This window comes from Dermacentor silvarum, chromosome 2 (genome assembly GCF_013339745.2).
Source record: "Dermacentor silvarum isolate Dsil-2018 chromosome 2, BIME_Dsil_1.4, whole genome shotgun sequence".
Classification (NCBI taxonomy): Eukaryota; Metazoa; Arthropoda; class Arachnida; order Ixodida; family Ixodidae; genus Dermacentor; species Dermacentor silvarum.
In genome coordinates this window covers 250,916,316-250,942,200 of record NC_051155.1, presented here as the reverse complement: position 1 = coordinate 250,942,200, position 25,885 = coordinate 250,916,316, and the positions used below count along the sequence as shown (strand labels likewise).

Genomic DNA, 25,885 nt, shown 5'->3' with positions numbered 1-25,885 from the left:
GCCTATGCTCTTTTATTCTTTCTTCTTGAACAATAAAACATTATTTTTAGAATGACGCACATGTACTCTTTAGTAGCTTTATATGTCACTTTAGAAAATAAAGCATTTATTAGTCAGTGCTGCTTTTCTTGCAGTTCCATCTTTGTCCTGTGTTGCACTGTTTGTTTCATTCGCATTCACCACAGGAACTATACCCACATTATTAGTTTACAATTTCAACAAGTCTCTGCAAGATTTCAGGTCTTTCAGCCACATTCCTGAGACTAAGATGCACTTGCTGAGTTCCGACTTTATTAATGTTTTTTTTTTTTTCTTTGTGGTGTCTGTATGCAATATGTACTATTTAATGCCTTAGGTAAAACTTATATGCATCAATGTTAACATGCCTTGCATAGATTGATTGCAGAAAGGCACACACATGCTTGATGTACCCATGCAAACAGTGCAATTTAGGCACATACAAGTACAGGCAACAGAAGAAAGTAAGAAAAGCAGATGTACATCGGTAAATCAGGTTTCAACTGACCACTGCAATCTTTATAATCAGCTGATCCTCGTAGTCCTGATCCAGTCTGTAGTTCTCTGCAATGGGAAAAAGCAGGATCTTGTATCGGCAGAAAAGGCAGCAAGTGACAATAAAAAAACAAGCTGAAGGCATATTCTGCAAGAAAATTATTGGAGCTGACATACTACATGCATGAACACGGCTGCAAAATGCAGCTGTCACAGTTTTCTCAAGAACAAATTGACTAAAGATGGGTTGCACCTATGGATATTCACAAGCACATACATAAGCATTGCTTAAAGTCCAACCGAAAAGGTTCTCTGCTTCCTTATGCTCCTGTGAAAAGGAAATTCAGCACAGTCACGGCATACGCAGCTCAGATTATCACCATGCACATTCAAAAAACAAATTAAAACTCTACTGCTGATGGAACAATTATATTAAAAATTTTTTCAATAGGTTGGAAGACATTTATGTTGTATGAAGAATCTGTATTTTTCTATTATGTGTACCTTTCTATAATTAGCGCTGTCCTGTCCATTTACGTTTTATTAATACTTATTACAGTATAGACCACTTATAACATAACCGTTTATAGTGCAGAACTGGCTACAACGCGGCCTTTTCCGATTCCCGTTTACCCTCCCATAGAATTCCATGTATACGCATACCGCTTACAGTGCAGCCGCGTGAGACGAAATACCGGTTATAATGCGGCTTCTGCGGGAAAATCTCGCCAGCAAGGGCAGTAGCGAGCATGCTTCTCAACGAGGTGCGTCCACTGATGAGAGAGAAGATCAACGAGGGTGATGCGGAGGAGGAGCACGAGACGTGGAGCATGAGTCCAAGGGCGATAAAATTGTCGCCGCGCCGTATGTGCGAGTGAAAGCACGCCGGGGACGCGCCCCTTCACGGAGAGCGAACGCACAGTGGAGAGCAAACGTGACTTCCGTCGCGCGAAAGGCTGTGGGGGTATGGGAGGGAGGGGGTGATGCTGTGTTGCGGCCCCAAATGCATATCTTTCAACCGAGTGCAAGGGTAACTGGCGACACAATCTCCCGCGCGAAAGGAGCAAAGCAGGAAGGCAGCGCGGGGAGAGAGGGAGGGGGGGCTTCTACTCTGCCAACAAATGCGTTCTTGTACTTTGCGCCTGTGCCGGCTGTCGGTGTTGTCACGCGCATCGCATCTTGAAAGCGATCTCCACACGGCTCTGACCTTTGTATGCGCTGTGCTTATGCCGCTCAGTTTCTGTTGAAGCGATAGACCGCACGAAGCTTCGCTCGCTGCGGTGGCCGCGCTTCCCCACGCCCGCGTTTTGACAGTGGTTGTCTGCGGTCATCGAGTCTATTCATGTTTGCTTGTGCGCATTGACACCACGCTTGTTAATTCAGTTGGTAAGCGAATGTGTCAAGTTTATGCAGCCGATAAAGCTACTATCCCTACTCCTTATAGCTCTCTACTAATTTGCTATTCCAATTGATGCTTCGCCTTTCGGGCGAAACTGCGACATTTAAAAAAAATTATTACTTTGTCTGCTTCATGCGAAGATTGTGGGTACTTGGACATTACCCTTTCAACGTTGGTAAATTTAAACGGATGCAAAACTCCCAGTCGCACGCTTTGATTCTCAGATACGCGCGGCTGCTTGGTCTACATGTTTTGCATATGTGCAGGGCTTGAAAATTGTTGTTTTGGTTATAGTGCGGTACCGCTTATAGTGCAGATATTCACGACTCCGGTGACTTATGTTATAAGCGGTCTACACTGTTTGTACAAATTTATGCTAATTTTGTATCCGTGTAGTAAGTGTACCTTTGTAAGTAATGATGAAATCTTTTACGTTCATAGTGTATACAGTAAAGCTTTGTTCATACGATCCCATATTGCATAATTTCCCAGCGCCAACGTTTGCGATCGAGAATGTAAAAAATTACCCAATACACTTACACTTTTCTTTCTGTTAATACATTCCCGGAAAACACAATCTTTCGGCACCAGCGTTCAGTACATCGCGAAAGTGCCATCGTATGATACGTTTTCCGGCCACTAGATCCCATGTCAACAAGCAAAGGTGCAAGGCAAGCGCAATCGAGAGTTGCAGGCGCCTGCCTGCAATGGCAGCTTTCCCGCAGTATTCACTCGCCTTGTCACGTGAAAATGCCGTCACGCACTTGGTTTCCTATTCTGGTACTAGCAAATATAGCGGGTCGTCGCACGTCGCATTCATAGCTAACGCCACCAATCTGTTTTACATCGCATGCAGCGTACTGCTATCGGAAGTGTACTGCATGGTTTTAATAGGTGATAACTCAAATGCAGCATTGTTCCTTGCTGCAGGTGGTGCAAAGTGAGCATCGTGTTTGGATATACGTAGTAGCATAGTGGCATTGTATTCCGGCTTTTCCCACCAGCTGCAATGATGTCAAATACAGGTGAGTCGGCCAAATTTTTTAGTGACTTCAGATCCTACATTTTCCCAGTTAGCACATATTCTTCTTGCTTTTTCGTTTTTTCCCCCCCAGATTGTAGAACGAGGTTCTTCTGTATATAGATAGAGTGCATTGAAATTTTGTATATATGTACAGAAGACCATGGTTTAGTTGTCATTCTCTTTCTTTTCAATGTCTGTGGAGTAGAATAGTATTATAATTAGAAATATGTGATAACCGTTATCTAAACTGTATTTGAAGATTGGGACCTATGTCAGGCAAGCACATTATCAGTCCTCACCTCACCTTGGACATTCAAAAAATAAAATTCGCAATCAATTAATAAAAAATAATTAATTGTATGGACACTTGCATGCAATTGAATTAGAATGAGCTTCCTACAACACACACATGCTTTTTCATTGTAACTACACAAATCACGCTTGTAGACTATTTTACAGGAGAATTAGAGTGGTTGCATCACAGGCTTTTAACGTGGCCTGTAACAACTGATGCACGGCACTTTGTTCAATTGTATGCGTGAATCTGGTTGCACAAACGTGTTCTGTGTTTCCCGACCATGTTAGGGTGACGTCACTTTCTTTTTCATTGTCGCCTTTCAACACTTTAAGTGCTGTGCTCCAATGAACTCATCTGGGCATCTGTGCATACCGTGGTCAACCCCCTAAAGCTGTGTCACAATTTATGATGAATCCCTGCCTTTCCTGAAATATTTGTGAATGTGAAACCCCTGCACACTGGTTGCACCCTCAACAAAGAGACTGGTTAGACTCAAACTGCATGGCAGCTTTTGTTCTTATGTGACAGGTGCCACAATAAAGTTATCTGTTGGCGTTGTTCCTGTCTCTACAACATGGCTGACAGGTACAAGAAGCCCACATGATTTTTTCAATGCCGCAAAAATTCAAGAGCTCCTTGCGAACTAAAATTTGGAGGATGCTGATATTGATTACGGGATGTGTTCGAGAGACAATCATAGTGACGAAGAGGCCCTGTGGCATGTGGAACTACCCGTTAAAACAACACGTAGCAGCACTGTTTCCGACAGCACTTAACCAATATTCAAATCAAGGAACACTGTAAAATGTCCAGCAACACATACTTAAGCTATGATGTGTTACTTAAACTGAAATTAATTTTGACGGGCACAAAGCAAACACAAACGCCTGAAATGCTCAGCATGCAAAGAGTTAATTATGACAATGAGCACGTTCTGTGCATTCCCTTGTAGCAAGGAGGGAGCAAAGGACGGCCAGAGCAACTACAGTAGTGTGCCCACAAGAAAACACTCACCCATGTCGTTAAGCCAGAGAGCAATGCGATAGTAGACGGTGTCTAGAACGTGGATCACCACAGCCAGCAGTATCTATGGCAGAAAAAGGGAAGTGGGCAACACAGTTGCTGTGCTGCTACTTGCTTGAACTACTTTGCAAAATGTGCCAAGGCAACTAAATGTGTGAGGCAAGTAGCTGCAATAAAGCACTATATCATCATCATCCTATATTTATGTCCACTGCAGGACGAAGGCCTCTCGCTGTGATCTCCAATTACCCCTGTTTTGCGCTAGCCGATTCTAACTTGCACCTGCAAATTTTTAACTTAATCACCCCACCTAGTTTTCTGCCGTTCTCGACTGCGCTTCCCTCCCTTGACCCCAGCAAGGACAATCAATAAATTTTTTCTCTCTCTCTTCTCTTGGTATCCATTCTGTAACTCTAATGGTCCACTGGCTATCCATCCTACGCATTACATGGCCTGCCCAGCTCCATTTTCTTCCCCTACAATATATATATATATATATATATATATATATATATATATATATATATATATATATATATAGCTCAGTTTCACCCACATGAACGCAACCCAGAGGGAAAAATACTAAAACAGCAACTTGAAACATGGACATTTAATTTTTCTCATTCTTGTGTATGAGACTTCAATGATGTCTTTAGGCAGTTTTAGTTAGATTTAGGTGAAACAAGTTTCATGTACAAAGCACAAAAAAGAAGAAAGAGAAGCAGTCAACTTTCACTACTAACATGCAACTGGATGAGAGGGTCACCCAACTTGTATTGAATAGGATTTCTTGTATAAGATCGAATTAAAGTGGGCTGATTGGTACATGGCTTATTAAGGAAAAAAAACAGCGTGAAGGTGGGACATAAGAGTGAAAAGACAACACAATTACATGGCGAAGTGCTTCATTGTGTCATTCCTTGCCTCTGTGTCTCATCTTTGCAATGTTTTTTTAGTGTTTCTGTGTCATAGCATTATCCTGAAACACATTTTGCCCATCACAACAGCCCCACGCATTTTCCTTTGTCATGAATTTCTTAACAATGCAGAGCTAGCAACATTTTGAGTGCAGGCAATGAGAGAACTGCTCCCTCTGAAATAGTGCAATCTTTCATGAAGTCTGCTAAATGATACTTTGACTGGTGTGGTCCACAACTGACCTTAGGCAAGAAAGAAAAGTTGCCCAGAAAGTGCCTCTGCACACGCCACTCGTCCCACCAGTGCTGAAATTCACAAAGATAAAGTCACCAATGAGACATGTTTGGTTATCATGAGGTACCAGATGAAATTTAAGTAAACGCGTGAACTAAAACAAATGTCATAGCTGCTGCATATTAAACACATGTAATAACAATATGCACAGGACAGTTCTGCCTTAATTCACATTTAACATGGAACAAGAGTCACTAATATTTGCATTTTTCAACCAATCACTTTCGAGAGCATAGCGTTCACTGCAAATTAACTGGCTGAAGCCTTGATAAGCAGGTGTGACAAAAAAAAAAAAAAAAAAGCCACACCTGCCATTAGATCTATTTTCACAATGCAAAGCTTTTGAGCATATTGATAAAATACCGATTGCTTTAGTAAGGAGTAAATGCTGAATTTTACATAATGCTAGTGCGAAAGTAGCTCCTGAAGTAATTGATTGAACAGAAGAAGGGGAATGCGGGTGATGCTCCACACAATGACACTGCTAAAGCAACAAAACTGGAGAAATAAAACTACACTTGGGATGGCAGTAACACTGGTTCAGTTCCCTATCACTGTGTGTAATTACATTTTCCAACACATTTGTAAATCAGCGGTACTGCTTTAAAATAATAAATCTTATGGATATTATGCTGAATTTTAGGGCTCTTCTTTTGTCACACAGGCACTGGCATCTGTGTTTGTGAGGTGCTGCAGTTTGAAGTTTTTTGCCTTGCATGATCTTGAATGCCAAACTAAAGAGACACTAAAAAATTGTAAGTTGAACTGTATTTGTAAATTATGTTTCAACAATACCATAAAATCCCCTCTTCTTATTGTAAAAGAAGACTGGGAAAGGTGTAAAAACGAAAGACATGGCTATGCCACCTTGAAATCACCACACCAGTTTGCCATGAGGTCATGGATTTCGACACCGCCTACTTCAGCCTAGTTATCGTACTTATCCGATTCTAATGCGCCACCAATCTAATGTGCACCCAATTTTTGCGAGTTCAAAGTAAGAAAATAAAAGCGCACTTCAATGTATTACGCTCCCGATTCGTATAGCATGCCCTCACGTTTGTGATCAAATAAAAAGAGCCGTGCAAAATGTAACTGGGCGGTATTCTCGAGTGATCACTTCTAGAAATACAGTAAAACCTCCTTGATACGATCCTGTTTCGTACGATTTCCTGGCACCAACATTCGCGATTGAGAACACAAGAAGTGACCAAATACTAGTGTTACGCTTCTTTTCTGACGATTGATGCATTCCCGGAAAATGCGATATTTCGACACTAACGTTCAGTACATCGCCAAACTGCCATCGTATAATACGTTGTTCTACAGCTAGATCCCATGTAGAAAAGGCGTGAGGCGCATGGAATTGAGAACAGTAGCTGCCGGCCACAGCAGCTTCCCTGAAGTACTCGCCCGCCCATGTCACGTGAAAACGCCGCCGCGTACCAAGGAGTGAGCAAGGCAAAACTTACCGTCAAAATTCCCCACTCGAAGAAGCTGCTGACCCAAGCCAAATTCGAGAAGCGCAAACATAAGCTTGCCGAAGCCGCAAAAACAACAATGTGCGACTATGGTGGGGGCCCGTGCGACAGCATGCCACTCGGGCCCCACCAGCTCGGTGTATGTTGGCAACCCATGCCACAACGACTCACGCAACACTTTGCCTTACATAGATGTCAAACTACGGTTGAGTCTGCCAAATTTTTTTGTGACTTCGAATCACGTTTTCTCTGTTAGTACATTTTTCCTTACATTTTTCTTCTAAACTGTATGAACAAGGTTCATAAGTTCATACAGTGAACAAGTTCGTACACTGTGCGCAGACAGCGAGCTCGGCACAGTGCCAGAAATGCCGGTGGCGGTATATGCCGGTGCATCGTCGTGCGAAATTTAGCGGAGTGATAGTGGAGATTTTTAGTGTATTCAATATTCTCGTATACCCAATGACGTTTGTATAATACTGAGTTGCCAGATGCTGCTAGCGATATCTTGTGACGCTTTGTCTGACCACAATACTTTATAGATACATTTTCATGTTTCGCAATTGTTCTTGTCGAAAAAAAGATGTTGAAAGGGCAACGCAATCACCCGATTACGCCGCTGCCAAAAATTTACACTAACAGTAAAGCAGAATAGACTTGGTTATTGCAATAATAACTCTATAAGGTCTCAGTGCAAGCTAGTTGGTACGATGCCTTCATGGTGAAACAGTGCTATAAAAACACGGACGAGAGAAGTACACAAGGATGGGCGCTGTCCTTGCGTTCTTTTGTTGTCCGTGTTCTCCTAGCGCTATTTCACCATAATAACTCTATGGTTGCCTGGTTTATCTCTGTGCCACCAACATCACCGCTCACATTTATGCCTCTGGTAATTTGGTATTACACAAAGTATAGCGGAATACCGGACACGCTAGAACTCTCTATTACTTTCGAAAGTGATTACCCGAGGATGCCACTCTAGGTTGTAGGCGAGCACAAAATGAACCCACAGCAACCTTCATGAAAACGTGCTCTATCGCCATCACAAAATGACGCTACCTTTGACGGTAGGCTGTTGTCAATACCGCAAACGCAGTTTTGGTTTCGTATCCAATTGAACACGCAGGCTACTTTTGGACCCATTTTCTCCGAAAAAAAGGCGCGCATTCGATTCAGGTAAATATGACAATTTTTTGTTAGCAAAGATGGACTATATTGTATTCTCCAGGCGTCAAAGACTGAACTTGGAGTGTTTAGAGAACTTTTACGGCACCACAACAGTCTAAATACAAGAAAGTGCTTTGAAATTCATGATTTTGTGCTGACATATGGCTGCTGGGGTTCTGGCACAAAATTTAAGAAAATGAAACTTTGACCTTCATTTTTTTGCTTACAGTAATACTGTGAAATTATCAATAGAGCTTTTAAAAGATACTTTTTCAGTGTAAACTGCTCTAGTGTTTCTCTTAAGTGTTTCTCTTTAGTGTCTCTCTAAACTATGTCCTCAGCTATGTTCACCATCAGTGCTTGCTCAAAGCTGTTGATTGTTCCAGAGGAATAGAACAACACAACCATTCCAAATTTGTAATCTCGTGTCAGTATTATGGGTAGTGTTGATACCCTGGTTTTCTACAAGGGACCCTTGGGCACTATTGAAGCACCTGGAGCTGAAAGATGAGGAAGACGGCCAGCACTACAATCAGAAGGCAGGAAGCCACCACTGGCAATGTCACAAGATATCGGAACAGGTGCCTCTTCCAGCCAGGATAGTTGGGCTCTAAGCGCCCCGTCACAGGACTCCGGCTGGGCTCACCCTGAAAAGCACAAAAAAGACCACAATGCAAATATCAGGTGCCTTGAGTTGATATGATTCATGGGGTTCAACATCCCAAGGCAGCAATAGGCCTACGAGAGGCACTATAGAGAATGGCTCTGGATTAATTTTGGCCACCTGGGGTTCTCTAACGTGCACCTCAATTTAGGTGCATGAACGTTTTTTGCATTTCGCCCTTATCTAAATGTGGCCACCCGGGCCAGACATCAAAATAACGACATCGTGCTCAGCAGCTGAACACTATGTTCCATGGTGTTACCATGGTGGCATAGTAGCCACTATGCCACCATGGCGGGTTACATGCATTGAGTGACACATACCTAGTACTCCGCTACCTACAGGCCAAGTTTGCTTACTTAGCCCTTTAATGATGGCACATATAAATACCCGAACAAAATGCTTATTTTATATCTAAATGTGCAAAACAATTGAGAATAAGCATAATCAATAAAAAGAAAAAATATTTTGCAGAAATCAATGAAAAGAAAAAATATTTTGCGGAAACTTTTTTACCAATAGGAGGGAAACACGAGGCAGAAAACTGGAAGTGGGCTTCACCCCAACACACTTAAGGTTTCGTTTGAAATTGATACAGACAGTTCTCGTCATATAGGAACCGAACCACAGATGTACATTTCATTAGCTTTATATCACGTGTTTGACACAAATGCAGCCGCAGACCTTGCATCGGTCTGTCTCCTCTGACCGTGTTTTCAAAAGAGAGCGAGTCGCATGCCAAACTTCCTTTTTCTCGTCTTGTGTTCCTACTCTAAACCAATTGCTGCATGTGATTCAGTGTTGGCCAAAGACATTTAGCCAGAAACTTCGTACTCAGAAGCGAGAATTGGCAAGAAAAAATTCTCGTCAATTTCTCAACAACATTCTAATCTAAACCACTGTGACTGACTATGACTGACAGTTTTATCATTCTAGGTAACATCAGACAAGTTCCTATTGCAAGTTTTGCGAAGAAATAAAACAACAGCACTCACATAATGCAGTGCTTCCGCATGATGCGGAAGTTAATCTACCACCACAATGTTAGTTCCCCACCTGCTATCTGTGGTCAATTAAAAAAAAAAAAACATTTCCTTAGTTGTTTTCCAGAACAAAATTAGGAATCCATCCCTCATCCCCTGCCCACTTCAAGAATTGGAATTAGAGATATTTTAGTAATTAGCGCTAACATAAAACAAGCCATGGCACTGTTCTTACTTTATCCTTTTTTTACAACCTTTGTCCGAAAAGTTCCGAGACTGAGTCCATTAAAAAAAATGCATTTAACATTGAAATCATTTATGCAGCACCCCTGCGAAATAGTCTCCCTTGCAGTCTATACACAGCTTCCAACGCTTCTTGAGGTCTTGGAAACAGTTGGAAAACGCTTCTTTTGGCAGGGCTGTCAGCTCCTTTGTCGTGGCGTCTTGGAATGGCCTCCACGCTCCCCATCCAGCGACCTTTTAGGGCTCTCTTCACACGAGGAAACAGGAAAAAAATTGTATGGGGAGAGGTCAGGTGAGTATTGTGTATGGAGAAGTACAGTAATGCTGTACTTGGCGAGAAATTTTGTCACGCTGAGAGCAGTGACGTTATCGTGGAGAAGGCTCCATTGTCCAGATGCCTATAAGTCAGGGTGACGGCATCACAGTGCATCCTGCATGCGTTGGAGCACGTGGATATAAAACTCCTGATTCATTGTCCGCCCTTGTGGGATGAACTCGTGGTGTATGACACCTCTGACATCGAAAAACCTATCAGCATCGTCTTTGTTTTGGTCTTCTGTCGCCGCACCTTTCTTGACGCCGGAGAGCTTGTGGACCACCATTCGGCACTCTGCCTCTTTGTTTGAGGATCATATTGAAAACACCATGTTTTGTCTTCAGCAATGATGCTGTCAACGAATGCAGCATCCTTCTCTGCCTCGGAGAGCAAATCAGCGCTCACTGATGCCCGCATGTCCTTCTGGTCCTGTGTGAGGGAGTGCGGCACAAGTCTGGCATTCAGCTTTCGTTTCCCCAAGTTCTCAAGCAAAATTTGGTGGCATGTTGTCTTACTAGTGTCGAGAGCATCCGATAGCATGCGGACTGTAATGGTGCAGTCTTGCTGTACGATCTCCCTGATCCGAGCCACGTTGTTTTCATTCCGTGAGGTTGCAGGGCGCCCCTGCCTTGTGTCGTCTTCCACCGACGTTCTCCCCGAAACGAACCTCTTGTGCCACTCGAAAACTCATGCCCGCGATAATGTCTCTTTGTCGTAAGCGTCACGAAGGATCTCTGTGTGGCTGTCTTGCCAAACTTCACACAGAATTTTATGTTTACACGCTGTTCAAGGCGGACATCCATCTCTCTACATTCACTCACAGTAGAATGCGCAGACGACTATAAAAGTGCCAACGTATTTTTCTACATGCAGTGCCATCTAGCGGCTGCCACAGCAATTAACATAAATAGCTCAGGTTAGCCCGAAAAGATGGCGCTACACATACGCACCAACATTTGTTTTGGGGAATCATTTCTAGAGAATAAAATAAATCAGCCTCGAAACTTTACGGACAAAGGTTGTATTTACAAAGAAACATAATTATATGAGCATTAGGTTCGAGTACAAAGCCCGAATGATAACTATGACAGGCTATTATCACTAGCATTAGAAATTTCTGTAATCCAATCAAATCCACACGTCACTGCAGCTGTGGGAGCTACGGTAGCCTTGTGATTGCTCTGTTACGTTTGTTAGGCTGCCATTGTCTGTAAGGTAAACATTTGTGACTGAAGCATCTAACAACACAGCGACAGCAACACTCCACATGCAAAGTGTGACAATGGTTGCCTCATAAGGCTGAACTGGATCTTTTGCATGCCAAGTTCAGAGACAGCAGCCTCCCTTTTCTTTCAAGTGAATTGAGTCTGGTAAAGAAATTACTATACAAGAAAGACTGCAGAGCACAATCTCCATACAAGATTTGAGTGCTAATATGGTAGAAATAAATTCAAAGTAGCAACTAATTTATGAATACAGCAAATAAATTGTGTGGAAATTCACAAAATGGAGGAAGACACATGAAAAGTAAAAATTGTCAACCATTCGATAGTGGATGATGATTTTAACTCTATGGATTTCTCTTTGCAGCTTCATGCCATAGTTGGATGGATGACAATTTGTCCCTTTCATGAATTTTTCTTGAAAGGAAACAAAGAAAGGCCCATGTAGGTATGGCGCAAAGCGCAGTGGCACAAAGTTAAAAGGGAAACGCATATCAGTTTCCTTTGTGGCTTCAAGCTGCCACTGTTTCTCTCTTTCATAATTTCTGTAGTTTCTTTACATTTCATAAGCTGCAATTTATGCAGGGCTTACGAAAAACCTGGGACAAAACAAAAGGAAGTGCACAGGATGCACGCTGTTTCGCAAATATCTAGTTGCGAAACAGTGCATGTCCTGCTCACTTTCTTTTCTGTTGTCCCAAGCTTTGTGAGAGTGCTGCACAAATCGCAAGATGAAACATTTGTGAAATGCGGCATTTCAAATGCTATAGAATGAGAGGAATGTTTATTAATAAAAATAATGATGATGTGTATAAATATAAAAGGTAAACCCTGTGGTGTTTCAGGCAAGATGCCTAGATTGGATTACCATATTTACTCGCATAATGAACGCACTTTTTTCCCCAAAAAGTATGCATTCATTATGCAGGGTAAAAGCTTGAGTGACTTTTTTTTGTGCAGCCACTTTTTAAAAAGTTGCCGTTTCACCCAAAACAACGATTGCGATAGCAAATGCATAGACAGCTATACGAAGTAAGGGTAGTAGTTTTATCAGCTGTGTAAACTTGCAAAAATTTGCCAACTATGTAAATTAACAAGCATGGTGTCAGCACACACAGGCAAACATGAACACATCACACTCCATAACCGCGGAACTCTCTGTCAAAATGGTGGCGTGAGGAAGCATGTCAGCAACAGCGAGTGAAGTGACCTCCGTGCTGTGTGTTGCTTCAGCGCAAACTAAGCGGCGAGAACGGAGCACGCACTAAGGTTAGCCACCGGGTTAGTCACCACGACGGTGGCTTTGTGGCCACCGTCGCACCTAGACTCAGCCCTTGACGCAGATCGCTTTCAAGATAGGGCATGCGCGGCCGCGTAATACTCAGTTGCTGCACCGCCCCCTCCCCCTGGCACCATGCACGTGACGGAATACGGCGCATTTCCTCCATCGAATTCGGGGATTGAGGCGCGATTGTCGATGCCGAAGGCAAAAATGCGCCTGGAGTGTCCATATAATTGCTATCGCAATAAACGTAGGAGACATTCGGTACGATTCGGCATCCGATACGGTGTCTGATACAATCGTACCCACTGGATACTACATCAGACGCCGAATCCTACCGTGTCTTTCCTACTTCCCAGCAGCAAGTTGAGGGTGCGTTCATTATGCGAGGAAAAGAACAAACAAACTTCCTGATTGGAAAATTGGGGGGTGCATTTATTATGTGAGTAAACACAGTAATTGTTCCGCTTCTCAAGAGGTAGAGCAGCAAACTGTCGTCTGTGGCTTTCTGGTGGGCAGAACACCATAGTAGCATGCCTATGGAAGAGTCATGCAGGTGAGTACTTCAAGGTAGTGAATCAAGTGATAAGAAACAAGATAAAAATCCGTACTCCTGACGCCCGTAACTGAAAGTATCACACGCAACAATGCCGAATATAAAGTGCGCAAGCGTGGGCATGAGCATGCGGTAGTAAATTACACAATGCACGAATACTCCTAAACTATCACGGAGGCAGTCACCATAAAGCGAAGCGAAAAATCAGTTCTGGTGGAGCCCCAAGGGATGGCAGCACAATAAGAACTTCCTTTAAAGTCACGAAATGTTGCAGCACCTTCAGAGCAATGCTAGGTGGTGCTTTGTTCCGAAAAGGTGCATTTTTTCATACGTTCGATTTTTGCCAAAACACCATTTTTCAAAGGTTGCACATGTGCAAAATGTGTCTGAGTAGCTGAGAAACATGCCACCAGGATGCTTGCATTCATTTAAATTTAGAAGCATGTGGGGGTCTTCCCCAACCCGTAGCGCGTATAATCGCAGCTACGTAGGGTTTGGACAAATAAGGCAACAAGCAAGTCAACTCAACAACGTTTATTGCTGCGGGCAATAAAACACACTTGCAGAGGGAAGTCCGCTCTGTATATTAAGTAATAAAATAGGCTTCCCTCGTCGCGTGTGATAGTCACGCAAAAGAGGTCACTCATGGGTTGCAGTGGGTATATCCGTAGGGGCAGGTCAGGAGTAGCGAGGTCAGAGAGCCCCGGAGGTCTCTCGGTCGCACTCTTTTATACCTTTTTACCTTTTCGCGAGGGGAATGTCCTCCTTGCCCGTCGGATACTTTCCCTCTCGCGAGAGGCGAGCGAGAACCGGGAGAGGGCAAAGTGCATCTCTCCCGTGTCCGCCCGGCTCCAGCTGCACGCGCACGCGGGAGAAGATGTCCGCCCGGTTCCCACCGTGTGTGCTATGTGTGCAAGCCACGGCAAGCGCCCGTGGGAGACGGTGACGGCGTGTGCTCCCCACAAGCGTTGAAAGGTTAACATCTGAGGACCCACGATCGTCGCATCAAGCAGACAAAGAAAAAAAAAAAATACGACAAAGGGAAAAAAGTACCGTATTTACTTGATTCTAACGTACCCTCAATTGTAATGCGCACCCGTTTTCCGTGACCAAAACAACAACAAAAAAAAATCTTTTACAGTACCGTGCACCTCATGCTTTCATACAGCAATACAATTTTCTCTGATTTGGAAAAACAAAGATTTACTCCCAATGAACTAAAGTTGCAATGAATAAAAAAGGTCGCTGCGCCCGAAAGGCGAAACAGCAATTGATTGCAATAGCAAATTGGTAGACCGCTATACGAAGTAAGGATAGTAGTTTTATCGGCCGTATAAACTTGCAAACATTCGCTTACTAAATAAATTAACGAGCACGGTGTTACGCGCGCACAAGCAAACATGAAAAAATCTCGCTCATTGACCATGGAAACTCGCTGTCAAAACGCTGGAGTGACGAAGCGCGGCGAGCGAATGACCTACGTGCTAGCATGCCTGCCGCTGCAACGCGACCTATAAGCGGCGAAAACACAGCGCGCGGCGGACTCTCCTTATTGCAGATTGCTTTCAAGATAGGGCCAAGGCGATCATATCGCCGAAGTGGATCGTCGCAGAATACGTCCTGCTTTGGTCCACTGAAACCCTTCCGCGTTGCTTTGCGGGCGAAAATCTTCTCCGTCTGTTTGCACCAGTCCCGCACGCAAGCTTCAGATTCTCCGAATGCCCGTGATGCGGCCCGATTTCCGTCTGTTTCCACCCACATGATCACTTTCCTTTTAAATACGGCATCATGATGAACTCGGCACTTCATGCTGATAGAGCAGACGCAGAAAACGGGAAGACGGTAGACTAATGCCTAAGCACACGTACTGCAGCACATGGAGGTAGCTACGGCAGCTAGGCTAGAGTGAAGCTAAGCTCGAAGCGTGTGTGAGGCGGCCATTTTGAAATGCCTACGGCTATATGGTAACACAGATTTAGGGTCGTACTCGATTCTAATGCGCACGCAATTTTTGGACCTGTTTTATCAGAAAAAAGGTGCGCGTTAGATTCGAGTAAATACAGTAAGTGGCCCACTAATTTTTCAGACCTGCTTGATTACTCAAATTCCCCGCGACACTGCCACCAATTACACAGAACTAATGAAGAACAGCGACCGGAATTTCAGATGTTGTACAATGTTTTGTTTGATTTCTTGGACTGATTTGTGTGTGCGCACAATGCCAAAACATGGTGACTGCAGACCAAGCTGCTGCCATTTGAGGGTTGCCTGTACTACCCATGCACTCACTTTCGTTATCGAGGTGGTTCCTCCACTTTACAAGTTCCATACAGCCACTGAGACGCATTTTGTTGACTCGGTACCAAACCACAACTTTCATTCCCAACTAAAGACGAGGTGCGCTGATTAGGCCCAGCCTGCGGAGATGTCGGGTGGCATGCCGTCACGAGAAACTCGTCCTTGATATGTTTCCATCCGTAGACATAGAGATTGGGCATACGATCGTGCACGGGCTGAACTGACAACCAGGCATGTGAAGCAGAGTTTGGTTTCTCTGGCAATCAGCCACGACAACTACTGTGAACGCCAACCAAGTTTGTATGTGCACATGCTGGTAGGAAAGGTGGAAGCTCACACGTGAACATAAAGCCTAAAAGCTCTGAACTAAATTTGTGGAACAATGCTTAAACTGACAGTCAACGTAGCATGTGCGACATCTGCAGTTCATGATGACACGCATCACGATGGTTGCAGGCAAACTGAAGCCGCTGCGCACGCCGCTGATAAGCAGCCGAGCAAAGGCTTCTCTGTCGCCTAGGCAAACACCACACGCCTGCATCGTGCTGCCACCGCTTTTCTTTCTTTCATTCTTTTTTTTTCTCTTTAGCATCTTCTCCTCATTCTCCTCCACATCACCCTTGTTGCTCTCCCCTCCCATCGGCTGGCTCATCTCGTTGAGAAGCACACTCATTACCGTGCATGTCTGCAGGACTTTATTGTGGAAACTGCATACTTCATCTCGTGCGGCTGCATTATAAGTGGTATGAGTATACATGAAGATCTATGGGAGGGTAAACGGGAGTCAATAAAGGCCGTGTTATAGCCAGTTCTGCACTATAAATGGTAATGTTATAAGTGGTCTAAGTGGTATAAAATAGTAATGCATCATGCAAAGCTAAAACATCATGTTATGATGGCTAGCAATTTAACAACCTTGGTCTTTGGCTAGAGTGTGCCCAAATTGTCTGTGGGAGTGCGAAATTGTGCACAAGATAACCATGGTATAATTTTGAAGCTACTGTTCATGAAAGTTTTTTCATAATCAATTACAAACGACTCTTCCGGGGCCAACGAAGTTCTTGTTTGGATTATCCATCAATCTGAATTATGAGATTCCTAATTATACTATAATTTAATTGTGTGACACCAACATACCAACATATGACACCAACACGACACCAACACTAATGCCACAAGTGCAGCTGGAGCGTTCGTAAAATTTCTGTTGCAATAAAGACTGGAGAGTTAAGCCATGCATCTGTTCTTTCCTGATGGCCATATTCTGATAGGCTTTCCGTTGATGAAAACATCCTGTCAATGCGCAGTGAGCCCATGCACTGGAACCTACGTTACACAATAGTAGATCTATCCCTGAGAGCGATCGATCCCAAATATGGCCCCAGTGTGTGCATTCTGGTTCTTACCCTGAATTGAGGCCTGGGTTCTACAAGCAGCTCATTCTGCTCGTCCAGAGTGCCCCACTGGTAGGAAAGCTCGGAAGAGTAGCGTTTCCACAGCTCGAGGTAGATGGTCGCCCAAAGCATGTTGAGCAGGGCAAAGCCTACCAAGCATGCATCCTCCTGCACCTGTACATCCACAGACAAATGAGGCAACAACATCAGCAGAGGCACTCTGAATGAGTGCCTGAAGCATACAGTGTAGACCCTCATAACATAAGGCGTCGGAGTCGCGAATATCCGTACTATAACTAAAACAATAATTTTCAAGGTCTGCACATATGAAAAACATCTAGACGAAGCAGCCGCGTGTATCCGAGAGTCAAAGCCTCCTCTCCCATCAGCAGGTGCACATCATTGAAAAGCATGCTCGCTACCGTGCTTTCCTGCAGAATGCGCATCATAACAGATATTTCGTCTCGCGCGGCTGCACTGTAAGCGGTATACATATACGTGGAGTTCTATGGGAGAGTAAACGGGAGTCAGAAAAGGCCACATTGTAGCCAGTTCTGCATTATAATTGGCTACATTATAAGTGGTCTACACTGTACATGGGAGCTATTAACTGTAACATTCTGTTCATGTTTTACACGAAAATCCCAGCAGGTTTTCATTATGCAACCTTATGTAACACGACATCCCAGCTCACATCTGAGGATGGCTTCACTTGTGAACAGCACATATCTACTGAAGCAGAGTCCAGCTACACAGTTACGTTCTAGCAATGAAGAATAAAATAGCAATTGTAGCTAAAATAAAGACTAGTCAAGGTCGCTGTATGCAGCAGCAAGTACCTCTGTGTTTCAATGCAGATACACATTTGCTTCCTTTCCTCTTCATAATGACTGTATGTATTTACAATTGTTCGAATTTGTGAAATCCCCTGCCTGTTGCTCTCTGTAGGCCCCCAGGTCCCATCAAGCTGCCTGCAACAGCTTTTTGCCTGGGGGGCCTCCAACTTGTGTGTTGGAAATAAAGTTGATTCTGATTCTGATTCTTCTTTACTTGCGCACGGGCTGCACCCAGAAAAAAGGGGACCCAAATTTTTTTTTTTAGACAGCTTTATTGGAAATGTCAGGTTTCTCGGTGCTATATACATAGTGCTGGTGCCATACATATACACACTCTGAATCAACATAGTATGCCACTGCCATTGAAGTTGACCTTTCTACTTTGTTCAGGTAATCATCGCACTTCTCCTAGGGGCATTAAAGCAGGGTGATAACAGCAGGTCAGCTGTTGTCAGCTGACCCCGAGAGTGGATAAATAAATACAAGAAACCGTGAATGAGTTGCATCATTTCTATGAAAAGCCACAGCAGCTATACAACTATATGAGCTGCCATCTGCCATCGAGTGTTTTGACTCATCTTTGTAATGTCATCATCATCACTCCCATCTTTTACGTGTCCACCCCTCATGTGATGTCCTGTTGGGACCTGTGAGCAATTAATTAATTATTAACTAATTAATTAATAAGTAAATAATTAAATAAATATGATGCAACTTGAGCTCCAATGGCTTTTGACATTTCAGCAAAGCCATTAATAATATTCTATGACAACCATGTTCAAAGACTCCTGAGACTGTGTAAGTGGCACAGGCATTATAAGTCCTATGAAAACATACAGATCCTTTATGCAATGCTGTGAATTTACTAACAAATGCACAGTATACATTTAGGATCCTGTGAAATACATTGAAATGAGCCCATTTGCAATGTGGCACCAGCAAGCAAACGCTTGCATTGGCTCATGCATCTGCTGGGCAAGCAACGCACTACTTTCTTCTTTGTGAGTACAAAATCAGTGCAGCAGAATCCATATGCAGGTGAATGACATTACTTCCTTGGAATAGCATTGGACAAGATGCCCTTCTGCATGAATACCAGACCTTTTGAGAGATTATTCCACGCTGTGCGTGTCAAAATGTTCAGCTCTAGAAGAGCAGAACCTGCTAAAGTGTCTGCCTGGCATGTGGTCCACAGAAACACGTAGCCAGAGTTCTTTTTATAAAGACCACTGCAACAGCAGCTAACTGCAGATTAAAAAAGTAAAGTATAGTAACTTGCAAAAAAAAGAGTGTACAAGCTATGGGGTAGATGGGATAAAGAATCACATGCTTGTCCAATTGTGCGTTCACATGAATTTGGCGAGATGAAAAATTTCAGCCCTGATACTCTACAACCATAGGCAATCATGGATGGGTTGTGTATGATGTCTGCCTTGTGTAAGAGAGGTGAACCTTGGCGAAACCAGTCACACTGCGTTTAGTTGGACAACAGTTACAGCGGCTTATATGGCTTCTGGTAAGAAAATTTCCTTTCTTTGCTTGTACTGTTCGCAGTCTATCTAGTTCAATATGACATAATAAAACAGCATGAAAGGCAAACACAAAGAGAAGAAATGACAAGGCAATAAATTGACTTTCAAATAAAGTTTTCATTATGTCAACACACTAACTTGCCCAGCTGTCCTTCAGTCAATCAATAATGAAATATATTTTGTTAAGTGCAAATGGCTATCTGAGTACAGTTCTTGATATTTTTGTTTACTGTAGTGCTGTACATACCTATATCTACATTTTAAAATATTTTACATCGTTTCTAGAACTGCCATATATTGCCATATAAAAGGGAGCTGTGGCCTCAATCAAGGGACTACAACTTGTAGTCCAAACCCTTTTTCTCGAAGATAAATAAATTTGATTTGATAAAGTGGGCATCATGATGCAGTACTGTTGTGAGATAAGGGGATTAGGTAAAAGCACAGGCTTTCCATAGCACTAGCGCAGGGGTTCTCAGGTACGTTCATCCCAGGGAACCCTGCTAAGCTACATAAAGTGCCAAGGAACCCCCCCCCCCCCCCCCCCCCCCCCGATTTAACCGAATTATCGAGGGTATCAAGAAAACAAACAAATGCTGCACTACGTCAACACGCTTTTATTTACTCAATGAATCGTCAAATCTTGTTTCTATTTACCACAAGACCAGTGCGGAAGCTGAAATTCTCTTCATCTCATGACTGATTAGCGCTAGCAGCGGCGAAGGCCTCGCGACATCCTTCGCGGCGCGCGTTTTCATCTGAGACGCGCTTTGCACCAACGGGCGCACATCCCGATTATTTTTTCGCCACTCAGCTGGTCGCCAACAAAGTGTCCGTCCATCGCGATGTAGCCGGTGCTTTTTATCTTTGACAGCTTTGCACTGAGTAAAAGCGAAACTACTGCTTGCCCCAACCGCTGTCGACGAAACCGCGGCCGCTATCGACGCGATCATGGACGGCGATCTTGCGGTTCAGAAGGCAGGCGGCTGACGCACGCACCAAGTCAAAACGAAACTACCTTTCGCTGCAAGAAGTGCGGACGAAACTGCGGTCGCTATCGACGCTGCCATGGGAGGCGACTACGCAGTTGTGAAGGCACGCAGCCGACGCGCGCATCGAGTGAAAACGAAACTACTATTTGCCGCAACCGCTGCGGACGAAACTGCGGTGGTTATCGACGCGATCAGAGATAGCGACTACGCACTTACGGAGGCACGCGGCTAGCCGCCAACGCGGTGTTACGCGCGGCGATAAACGCAAGAATAAAGGCTTTAAAGGCACAATTAGGCACGAAGCGCTTCGGCGTTGCTGTCAGTCACGTGCCGCGTACGATTGCCGCTGAGGACCACGGCGATGCGGACTGCGCCGCTTCGTTTCGGTTGGACGCTACGCCGTTCTTGCTCTTCTGCGGCGCGCATTTGCGGTGCTCCGCGTTTTTTTTTTTTTTTTTTTTTGTTTCCTTCAACGTATAGGTCAGTGCGCACGCTATCGGCACCTACCCTATCTACAAATAGGAGAAAGGCGCATGGTGGTAAGCTACGGCCTCCGAGATTCAAGTGCGAAAGCTTAGGCGCGCTGCCCGTTCTCAGAGGTTGGGTGGCTACAAGCTGCTTGCGTATTTATTGTGCAGTTCGCGCGTTGCTGTTACGCTCTGTGATGTGCTTTTTGACACTCGGGCATGGGTAATGGAGGTTCTTTGAATCAAGCGCACCTCGTGTTCGCCGTTTTAGACACTTGTCGGGAGCGGGACCAGGGAAAATTTATCAGTGGCTCGCGGAACCCGGAGCAGGGGCCTGCGGAACCCGTAGGTTCCGCGGAACCCACTTTGAGAACCCATGCACTAGCGTGCTGTTTTCCAAAATGGCAATGGTTCTGAGCATCGATGGTGCCGACTACTCTAGCTACACTCACCTGTTCTTCATGAGAACCACAGGAAAGGCCAACAAGCAGACCAACAATGGCTGGCACAGCCAGAGACCAGGTGTAGTGGCCCAGCCAGGCAAAGTACATGGCCACCTTGGCACCAAAGTAGTTCCGCACACGTTCTGGTGGCACGTGGGCAGGGACCAAATATGCACAGGTGTGCTACTTCATTTGGCAGTATGGTTTGAAATCAAAGTCACATCATACTGCACTACTTGGCACATGAATATGAAGAAACATCAAGTGGAACAGGTAAACACACACATGCACGCACACAAAGAGCCCAGTGTAAGCAGATTGACAATATATTCAGAAATTATGAACCGGAAAAAATTGTAAACATGACATGCATCAGTTTTTGCAAAATGGATGGCAACACAGATCAATTCAGGTGGCTGAACTTGCACTTTCCAGTTCTGGATTTACAGACGATGTCAGCTTTATGTAAAAAGATGCTTATTTGTTCCACTGAAAGGTTTCATATGGGAAATGCACCAATCCAATGAAGGACATTTAGAATCCAATGAAAATCAACAGGAATTATATATATATGTAAAGTGATCTAGCACAAGTCATTTTTTAGCCAAATGACAAAAAAAAAATGTATTTACTTTTCTTTGTCATTTTATTTCGCAGGTAGGATTGAACTTTGGCTGCAATGATCAGGTATAGATGGGAGCCTGACAAGCTAAACACTGGGCTATCACTAAACTGTAGAACTTTGTTACCGCAGCTGCCATGGTAGGTATATTCTGCACAGCTCAATCACGAGCAGCTTGCTCTCAAGAGACAGGAAATGCAGTTTTCTGGGTACAGTGAAGAGGTATAGCGAAAAAAAAAATAAAATAAATAAAGTTGCAGTATTGCCACCTGAACGGTGAAGCATTCATAGCAATAGCAAGTTATATTACATAAAGGCTAGTAGTTTAAGTTATGGGGTTTTACGTGCCAAAACCAGTTCTGATTATGAGGCACGCCGTAGTGGGGGACTCCGGAAATTTGGACCACCTGGGGTTCTTTAACGTGCACCTAAATCTAAGTACACGGGTGTTTTCGCATTTCGCCCCCATCGAAATGCGGCCGCCGTGGCCGGGATTCGATCCCGCGACCTCGTGCTCAGCAGCCCAACACCATAGCCACTGAGCAACCACGGCGGGTAAAGGCTAGTAGTTTTACGGGCAGTATAAATTGCAGTAACCATTTGCTTACTAACTAAACATGTGTGGTGTCATCCCCTCAGAGGCACACAAAAACATAGATCATAAGGATGGTAATATCAGTGGCTGATTATTCGATTATTTGATTAAATGTATCCTGCAAAAGAACTAATCTTCATCGATTTCCACCTTTCATTTATATGAGTCAATCGATTAGACCTGTTCGCTTAATTGTTTTCGAGAGTTTGACAGGAGTGGCATGAAAATTTTCAAATCGTATTGGAATGGTGGCGCACGAGCAGTGACTGTGTGGCTGTGGTAGAGCGACTGTCTACGGTATGCAGCATATGCCGCAGTTTGGAGCATGTATTTGACAAAGCGATGGAGTTCATGTCGATTCCAGCAAATCCATAGTCCGAGCATCTATTTTTGCACGTTGGTTTTGTGGCCCCATTCCTTCGCTCTGTAGAAAAGAGCATGTGATTTAATATCCAAAACCAGCAATTTTCTTTTCCCCTTGCATATTGCAATTTCTTGCATATTTTAGTTGGACTTCACCTTTCACTTTAGCCATTTTCCTTATTTAACTGTACTGTACAGTACTGCCATGTATCTTATTTAATTCTACACTAAGTGCCATTTTATAACATATATTGTTTATCTTTTCACAAGCCACTAGTGTGAACTATATTTAGCCTTTAAAATGTTAAAGATTAAACTTTATCAAACGTTTATACACTTGTGTTTCAAACTTTGTTCCACCTCTCAAACATTAAAATAGGGTCCTACAAAAGTAGGGAACTGTGTTTCAACCTTTTTATAATTGCCCAGCAAAAATTTCGATTAATCAATTATTCGATGAAAAACCCTGCATCGAAAGCGATTAATCGATCAATGGCTGAAATGATGAATGACTAATCATTAATTGAAAAAAAAAAAAACATTTATCGACCATCCTTAATAGTTCACTTGATGAACATATGCACTTGCAGTCACAATGCCGGCAACAGGGAGCACGTATGCTTGTCCCAAAGCGAACCATTTGCTCTTTACCATTTCACTGTGCCACGCTTCTGAAACTAAACACATTGTGTGACCTCCAACACTGGAGGTACCCGAAAACAGTGTGCTTCGATGTACCAGCCTACTCAGCTTGCCTTTTCTGTTGCCCTCACACCCTTGCAGTCAAAGAGGATAGCATGACTTTCAACGCACAATGCATGGGCCACGCATGCGCCATGCCACCTGGGATGGCATGGCAGCTGCACTGGCTATGCTAGCGCGAATGCACCTTCAGTGTCTGTATAACTGCTATCACAATAATACCTGTGCAGAACTTGTGCACTACTACCTCTAGTTGAAAAGAACGAAAGAGTCATAAATGACCAGTGCAAATGGTAGATCAAATGACAGAAGTAATCTTTCACCCGATACAGTCAAATCAGCAGCTGCTTGTAAAAAGATGTGTGCATGCCAGGAGCCGTAAAAATACTGACTCTGTCAGCCTTACCTAGTGGCTGCTCACGAAAGAAAGCCAGCACCCAGTGTTTCTTGAGCCAGTCTAACTCCTTGGGAGAGTGTAGGGCCACCAGCTGACAGAGCAGGCCTTCTGCAAGGCACCACTCCACTGCAGATTGAAAGATGAAACTTAGTCCTAGTACATAATAAGGTCAGATAATGCTCTTGCTGTCATGAGCAATCAAAGTATGCCACTGATTATCACCACCAGCCTACATTAAGGGGGTACATGGGTTCTGAGAAAAAAATTTTAGAGCGATAGCTTTACTCCAAATGCAAACCCAGAAAACACCTGGTTCCGTAAATCTGACCTTCAAGCTCAGCCAAGGTCAAACTGGGACTTAGCCTGCCACTACCGGCGGCTGCTACGTATGCCGCGTGGGCGCCCATATCTTCAAAGCGATCTAAAATGTGTACAAAGTGTGCCGAGTGCTTGTAGGTTCGTGTGCACTGTGCGTTTGACGCTTAGTTCACGATGAAGCGAGACGCAGCATGAAGGTAAATTCGCTCACTGCTGCTGGCACGCCGAGCAGCATCTGTGTGTTGTCTTGTGGTGCAATTGTAGATGCGGTAGTTGCCGACTGCGTCGAGCAGCATCTGTGTCCTTTTCCAAAGCAAGCAAAACCATGCTGTCGCTCGACAAACTTGGTTTAACAGTGTTCAACCACGGCAAATTTTTTCATTTGGCTCTAGATACATGAAATTCCAGCAAATGTTTGATCTTGTGTGCTGATTGCAAATATACAATTACAGTCAGAGGCCATCACAGCAAAGTGCTTGGGACCTCCAAAATCCTTTATTATACTAGTAGTAAAGACCATGCTCCGTGCCTCTCCAATAGAACAGTTTAAGCCCGCTCAGAAAAAGAAAACCCTCATTTAACAATAAATTCTAGAGGTACTTCATGAAAGAACTCGATAGTTTCCACCTGCTCACTTCATCCGATAAATGTAACTGCAGCTGACCTTATGATATTGAGGTTCACTATATGTCCCCTGGCAGAATGCGAGAGTGATGCAAGGTATCATCACAGAGTGTCAAATGCCCCTATTGCCTCCCTTGTCATAAAAATTCTTAGTTCGTTCTTTACTGCCTTCGTCAACCTTTGCCTCATTCTTGTGGTTTCGGCTATATTGTTGGTAGTCAATGCCCAGCAAATGATGTCGCGGTCGGGGAGTTGTGAGAGTTAACTGCTATTATAGCTACTGCAAGGGCAGTATTCTTGGTCAATCACTCCCGTAGTAAGTTTCACTTTCGTGAGATGTTGCGAGACTTGGCACTGGATGCGTCAAAGTATACGGCCAATAGCACTGGCACTGTGCGAAAACAGTGAACTTGGCACAGCACCAGAAACATTGTAGGCCATATACAAAGACGCATCCAGTGCCGGGTCTCGCGAAAGTGAAACTATTTCCAACAGTGATCCCCAAAGAATACTGCCCTAGAGTCCAAACCTTCCCATACTGTCTCCTTTTTTGGTGTTAACTGGCACTCCCTATGCGCACCACTGTTCAGTGGTGGCTATGGAGGGCAGAGCCGCTACCTGTGTTTGTTGTAAAGCAACAAATCAGCCGTCGGTCACGCCTAAGTCCCTTCTTTGCACAGGCAAATTCATTGTGCTGGTCTTCACTGTGGAGTTGTTGACAATACATATGAAAGATAGTAATTTGGCTGGAACATACAGAATCATTTCGTAGTACAGGTGTTCGTTGCAGAGGCAACCGACTCTAGCTTGTTCTCTAGGTTGTGGGGATGCGTGACTCTCACGCGTCTCCTGTAATCCGGCTTCACCGCGTAGCTAAGTGCCGACGGCGGACGTGGTGGTTGCGGCGCATTGCGAGAG

The 25,885-nt window shown here is 44.0% G+C and overlaps 1 protein-coding gene across 1 annotated transcript in view; it reads right to left on the bottom strand.

Annotated features, from left to right (window-relative positions):
* LOC119443136 (anoctamin-8-like) overlaps nucleotides 1-25,885 on the bottom strand; it is an 81,099-nt gene that overhangs the window by 43,167 nt on the left and 12,047 nt on the right. The window contains exons 4-10 of the mRNA XM_037708288.2: nucleotides 24,035-24,151; nucleotides 21,356-21,489; nucleotides 17,089-17,250; nucleotides 8,612-8,764; nucleotides 5,418-5,480; nucleotides 4,249-4,321; nucleotides 527-582 (exon numbers count right to left, since the gene is read on the bottom strand). Of these exons, the coding sequence (XP_037564216.1) occupies nucleotides 527-582; nucleotides 4,249-4,321; nucleotides 5,418-5,480; nucleotides 8,612-8,764; nucleotides 17,089-17,250; nucleotides 21,356-21,489; nucleotides 24,035-24,151 (758 nt within the window). The remainder of the gene's footprint in view (nucleotides 1-526; nucleotides 583-4,248; nucleotides 4,322-5,417; nucleotides 5,481-8,611; nucleotides 8,765-17,088; nucleotides 17,251-21,355; nucleotides 21,490-24,034; nucleotides 24,152-25,885) is intronic.